Source organism: Pelodiscus sinensis, unplaced genomic scaffold (assembly GCF_049634645.1).
Source record: "Pelodiscus sinensis isolate JC-2024 unplaced genomic scaffold, ASM4963464v1 ctg214, whole genome shotgun sequence".
Taxonomy (NCBI): domain Eukaryota; kingdom Metazoa; phylum Chordata; order Testudines; family Trionychidae; genus Pelodiscus; species Pelodiscus sinensis.
In genome coordinates, this window is record NW_027466016.1 from 69481 (window position 1) to 75951 (window position 6471).

The 6471-nt window shown below is 68.4% G+C and overlaps 1 protein-coding gene across 1 annotated transcript; it reads left to right on the top strand.

Annotated features, from left to right (window-relative positions):
* Nucleotides 1-598: 598 nt before the first annotated feature.
* ZBTB12 (zinc finger and BTB domain containing 12) lies at nt 599-4558 on the top strand. The gene is made up of 2 exons (XM_075918262.1): nt 599-790; nt 2044-4558. The coding sequence occupies exon 2, from the start codon at nt 2067-2069 to the stop codon at nt 3369-3371; it is 1305 nt and encodes a 434-aa protein (XP_075774377.1). The 5' UTR covers nt 599-790; nt 2044-2066; the 3' UTR covers nt 3372-4558.
* Nucleotides 4559-6471: the final 1913 nt, after the last annotated feature.

Consider the following 6471-nt stretch of genomic DNA (forward strand, 5'->3'; position numbering starts at 1 on the left):
TCCTGGCCCCGCCCCCAGAGAACCCAGGCGTCCTGGCCCCGCCCCCTGCCAACCCACGCGTCCTGGCCCCGCCCACAGAGAACGCAGGCGTCCTGGCCCCGCCCCCTGCCAACCCACGCGCCCTGGCCCCGCCCACAGAGAACGCAGGCGTCCTGGCCCCGCCCCCTCAGCACGCGTTGTGGGGGAGGGGCTGTGGGAAGGCGGTTTCCATGGTTACTTAAAGGGCTGTTTAAAAAAAAAAAAAAAAAGCTCCTGCCCCGCCTATTGGGCGCCGGCGCCGCGTGATGACATCACGGCCCTTAAAGGGGAAGGCGCGAGAGAGGGAAGGGGCCTTAAGGGCCCCCCAAAATCCCCCAGGGAGCCCCCAGAACTCCCACAATGCACCGCGCTGGGTCCCCCCCACTGTACCCCATCCCACAATGCACCGCGGCTCCCACTCCACCCCCCCCCCGCACCCCATCCCACAATGCACCGGGGCAGCCAGTTCCCCCATGTACCCCCTCCCACAATGCACCGGGGCTGCCAACCCCCCCCCCCGCGCACCCTCCCAGTGTCCCAGAATGCAGCGGGGCGGCCAGTCCCGCCTCCCATATCCCACAATGCACCGGGGCGGCCAGGTCCCGCCTCCCATTGTCCTCCCCCCTCCCCGCGCCGGTGACTTTCCCTTCGGCGGACAAAAAACCCGCGCGCCGGCCCCGCCCCTTTAATCCCCTCGCCCCGGGGTTGGCTCCGGGGTCGCACAACAGCGAAAGCCCCGAAGCGGCGCGAGGGGCGGGACCGGGCGCTCCAGGTGCGGGGGGTGCAAAGGGGGAGGGGAGGGGATGGGGTGCAAAGGGGGAGGGGTGCAATGGGAAAGGGGGTGGGGTGCAATGAGGGGAGGGATGGGGTGCAAAGGGGGAGGGGTGCAATGGGAAAGGGGATGGGGTGCAAAGGGGGAGGGGATGGATTGCTATGGGGGAGGGGTGCAATGAGGGGAGGGATGGGGTGCAAAGGGGGAGGGGATGGGTTGCTATGGGGGAGGGGTGCAATGAGGGGAGGGGTGCAATGGAGAGGGGAAGGAGTGCAATGGGGAAGGGGATGGGGTACAGTGGGGGAGGGGTGCAATGTGGGAGGGGATGGATTGCTATGGGGGAGGGGTGCAATGAGGGGAGGGGTGCAATGGAGAGGGGAAGGAGTGCAATGGGGAAGGGGATGGGGTACAGTGGGGGAGGGGTGCAATGTGGGAGGGGATGGATTGCTATGGGGAGGGGTGCAATGAGGGGAGGGATGGGGTGCAAAGGGGGAGGGGATGGGTTGCTATGGGGGAGGGGTGCAATGGGAAAGGGGGTGGGGTGTAATGGGGGAGGGGTGCAATGAGGGGAGGGATGGGGTGCAAAGGGGGAGGGGATGGGGTGCTATGGGGGAGGGGTGCAATGGGAAAGGGGGTGGGGTGCTATGGGGGAGGGGTGCAATGAGGGGAGGGATGGGGTGCAAAGGGGGAGGGGATGGATTGCTATGGGGGAGGGGTGCAATGAGGGGAGGGGTGCAATGAGTGGAGGGGTGCAATGAGGGGAGAGATGGGGTGCAAAGGGGGAGGGGATGGGTTGCTATGGGGGAGGGGTGCAATGAGGGAAGAGATGGGGTGCAAAGGGGGAGGGGATGGGTTGCTATGGGGGAGGGGTGCAAAGGGGGAGGGGATAGGGTGCAAAGGGGGAGGGGATGGATTGCAATGGGGGAGGGGTGCAATGGGGGAGGGGTGCAGTGGAGAGGGGAGGGAGTGCAGTGGGGAGGGGTGACATGGGGGCGGGAATGGGGTGCAATGTGGGAGGGGACGGGGTGCAATGGGAAGGCTAAAAGGGGGAGGGGATTGGTGCAATGGGGCGGGAAGTAGTGGGGGTTGGGTGCCTTGGGGGTGCAGGGGAGGGGTACAGGAGGCAGTCGGGGCGCACAGGCGCAGGGCCCGCAGGGAGGGCGCGCCGGACCCTGCTGGGCTGGGGCGGGGTGCGCAGGCGAAGGGGGGAGCCTCCGGTCTCAGCTCACCTTGCTGTCTCTGCCTGCCCGCAGCCCCCCCCTCGCCCCCCCCCGCCATGGCGTCGGGCGTGGAGCTGCTGCGCTTCCAGCTGCCGGGCCACGAGGCGGCCACGCTGCGCAACATGAACCAGCTGCGCTCGGAGGAGCGCTTCTGCGACGTCACCATCGTGGCCGAGAGCCTCAAATTCCGGGGCCACAAGGTGATCCTGGCGGCCTGCTCCCCCTTCCTGCGCGACCAGTTCCTGCTGAACCCCTCCTCCGAGCTGCAGGTCTCCCTCATGCACAGCGCCCGCATCGTGGCCGACCTGCTGCTCTCCTGCTACACCGGCGCCCTGGAGTTCGCCGTCCGCGACATCGTCAACTACCTGACGGCCGCCAGCTACCTGCAGATGGAGCACGTGGTGGAGAAGTGCCGCAACGCCCTCTCCCAGTTCATCGAGCCCCAGATCGGCCTCAAGGAGGACACCCCGGCCAAGGGGGGCTCTGCCCCGCCCCGCCGCCCCCCGCCGCTGCTGGCCCGGGCGCCGGAGTGGGCCCGCAAGCGCCTCCCACCCCGGCCCCTCAAGCTGGAGCTGGAGGAGCTGGAGCTGAAGGACGAGGAGGAGGAGGAGGAGGAGGCCTATGGGGACGAGGACGCCGTCTCCGACATCTGCATCGTCAAGGTGGAGTCGGCGCTGGAGGTGGCCCAGCGGCAGAAGAAGCAGCAGCAGCAGCAGCAGGGGGGGGGCTGGGCCAAGGAGGGGAGCCCGCCGCCCAGCTGGGCCAAGGCGCCGGAGCCGGAGGAGGCCCAGGTGAACTCCACGGTGGCGGAGGGGCCGGTGCCGGAGGCGGTGGCGCCGGAGCCGGCCCCGCAGGGCGTGGTGAAGGCCTGCTACAGCCTGGCGGAGGACGCGGAGAGCGAGGGCTTGCTGCTCTTCCCGGGCGGCGGGTACGGGGAGGAGGGGGGGCGGGCACCGGGCCCCCCGCCGCTGCGCCCGGTGCGCTGCGCCAAGTGCCAGGAGGCCTTCCAGGGGGTGGAGAAGCTGGTGTTCCACATGCGGGCCCAGCACTTCATCTTCATGTGCCCCCGCTGCGGCAAGCAGTTCAACCACAGCAGCAACCTCAACCGGCACATGAACGTGCACCGGGGCGTGAAGTCCCACTCCTGCGCCGTCTGCGGCAAGAGCTTCACCCAGAAGTCCACCCTGCACGACCACATGAACCTGCACAGCGGGCAGCGCCCCTACCGCTGCTCCTACTGCGACGTGCGCTTCGCCCACAAGCCCGCCATCCGCCGCCACCTCAAGGAGCAGCACGGCAAGACCACCGCCGAGAACGTGCTGGAGGCCAGCGTCTCCGAGATCAACGTCCTGCTGCCCTAGGCCGCCGCCGGGGGGGCGGGGAGCAGCGGACACCTGGGGGCCCTCGGGGAAGGGAGCGGGGGCTAGTGGTTAGAGCAGGGGGCTGGGAGCTAGGTCTCCCGGGTGCCCTCTGGGAGGGAGTGGGGTCTATTGGTTAGAGCAGGGGGCTGGGAACTAGGTCTCCTGGGTGCCCTCAGGGAAGGGAGCGGGGGCTAGTGCTTAGAGCAGGGGCTGGGAGCCAGGAGGCCTGGATTCCCCCTGGCCTCTGGGATGGGAGTGAGGGCTAGTGGTTAGAGAAGGGGGCTGGGAGCCGGGACACCGGGGTTCCCTCCGGGCTCTGCAAGGGGAGTGAGGGCTAGTGGTTAGAGAAGGGGCTGGAAGCCAGGACTCCTGGGTTCCCTCTGGGAGGGGAGTGGGGGCTAGTGGTTAGAGTGGGGGGGGGCTGGGGGCCAGGATGCCTGGGCAACGTTCCCTCTGACCTCTTCTGTCCATGTGTGAAATAACTTTTGCTCTGTGCACCAAGGCATGTGTACCTGTGCACCACCAGCTGGGGGTGCTCTGCCAGGCTCTTGTGGGTGGCCGCCTGGGCCCCGCTCACAGGGCACCCTGCCCCTGCGTTGTTTCCTGGCTGTGAGAGGGGCTGCCGACAAAGGGCTTTGATGCCGGCAGGGGAGCATCCAGACTAGCGCGCTGAGCGGACAAACAGCTGATCAGCCATATAAATGTAAATGAAGCCGCGATCATTTAAATCGCGGCTTCATTTGCCTTTGCCTATGTGTCTAATCTACATGCCTCTGATGACAGGTATGTAGTCTAGACACAGCCCTGGGTTCTTTCCCTGGCTGGAGGGATGCACAATAGGGCCTAATGGTTAGAGCAGGGGTTCCAGGGGAGGGGAGGGATCCCAGTGACCAAAGACCGGAAATGGAATCGTGATGTCCCCGGTTTTGCCCGGGGTGTGCAGAGGGGCTGGGCAGCCCAGGTGTGGGTCGGAGTTTGGGGGGGGCTGTAGTGGGCGTAGGCGTTGGAGTATGTAATGGGGTGATTAGCAACCTCCACGTAGCCAAGGGCAGATGTAGCCACTAGCAAGTAGAGGGGGGCTGGCTGGGTGGGAAATGGGGCAGGAGGCTGTCGCCTGGGGGGTGATGGGTGCCCCCTAGAGTGGGGGCCGGCTGGTGGAGCGTAGGGTGATTCCTTCCGGGGGGGGCCTTATGACCAGTTTTTAGATTGTTTAAAACTTTTTTTAATAAAAAGAAAGAAAAGAAAAGAAGTGTCCAAGCTGTGTTCTGTGGGGCGGGGATGCGAGGGGGCTGGGCCCGGACTTCAGGGTTCTCACTGGGACGGGGGGGGGGGGGCTTGGGGCCAAAGAGCTGGCTCGGGGGTGCCCCCCAGTAAGGTTCTGGAGGAAGGTGAGAGCCGGGCTCGGGGCCAGCCAAGGGGGTGACAGTGCTGGGGCCATGCAGACCAAGAGCTGCCTCCAGGCTGCTCCACCAGACAGGAAATACCTGCAGCCACTGGGGTACCCTCCTGCCCTGGAGTGTGTGTGGGGGGCTCCACTGCCCCCCCCCCAGCACAGCCAGAGGTAAACGGGAGGGTTATTGGGTCCCAGGGACACAGCGTAGCCCAGACTTGTTACAGGCAGCAGGAGCAGCCGGCACCATCCATCCTGGGGCGAGGGGGCCCCGGAGCCAGCGCCCTGCCCCCCCCGCCGGCCGAGAGTGACTCCCACCCCCAGCCCTGGTCCCCACTTGCAGGCAGCTCCCACCCTCTCCTTTGTCTCCTGGGGGGGGAGGTGTCCCCTGGTCACGCCCCTGCAGGCTCAGGTTGTGGGGCAGCCGGAGCAGTTGGGTCCCTGCTGAGATGAGGCAGGCTACCTCCCCCACCCCCGTGAGAGCCACACCCACCATGATCTGCAGCCGGGCACCAGGGCAGGGCCCAGGGAAACTGAGGCAGGCCCAGGGGGTTAGGGCAGGGCAGGACCGTGGGAATCGCAGCCCCCCCTGTGTTGCGTCTTGCCCCCCTGGGAGACCGAACACTGCAGGGGGCCCCAGCGCCTCGGCCCCGACCCCCTCTGCCCAACCTGGGCCCCGGGGTGCTGCCCGCCTGCTCCCCCTGGACAGAGCCCGACTCCAGGGGGAACCGCGCTCCCACCGCCGGGCCACTGGGCTCTATGCAGGGAGGGGCGGGGCTAGATCCAGGGGTCTCATGGGAGGGGCTAGATCCTGGGTTCTGTACGAGGGGGGCGGGGCTGGACTCCTGCCTTCTCACGGGGGGGCGGGGCCGGGATGCTGGGTTCTACGGGGGGGCGGGGCCGGACTTGTGGGTTCTATGGGGGGGTGGGGCCAGGACGCTGGGTTCCCAAGGGGGGGGCGGGGCTGGACTCGTGGGTTCTCACGGGGGGGCGGGGCCGGGATGCTGGGTTCTCACGGGGGGTGGGGCCGGGCTCCTGGGTTCTCACGGGGGGGCGGGGCCGGGATGCTGGGTTCTACGGGGGGGCGGGGCCGGACTCGTGGGTTCTATGGGGGGTGGGGCCAGGACGCTGGGTTCCCAAGGGGGGGGCGGGGCTGGACTCGTGGGTTCTCACGGGGGGGCGGGGCCGGGATGCTGGGTTCTCACGGGGGGTGGGGCCGGGCTCCTGGGTTCTCACGGGGGGGCGGGGCCGGGATGCTGGGTTCTACGGGGGGGCGGGGCCGGACTTGTGGGTTCTATGGGGGGGTGGGGCCAGGACGCTGGGTTCCCAAGGGGGGGGCGGGGCTGGACTCGTGGGTTCTCACGGGGGGCGGGGCCGGGATGCTGGGTTCACACGGGGGGGGGCGGGGCCGGACTCCTGGGTTCTCACGGGGGGGCGGGGCCGGGCTCCTGGGTTCTACGGGGGGCGGGGCCGGACTCCTGGGTTCTACGGGGGGGGCGGGGCCGGGCTCCTGGGTTCTACGGGGGGCGGGGCCGGGATGCTGGGTTCTCACGGGGGGGCGGGGCCGGGCTCCTGGGTTCTACGGGGGGCGGGGCCGGGATGCTGGGTTCTCACGGGGGGGCGGGGCTGGACTCCTGGGTTCTACGGGGGGGCGGGGCCGGGATGCTGGGTTCGCACGGGGGGGCGGGGCCGGGATGCTGTGTTCGCACG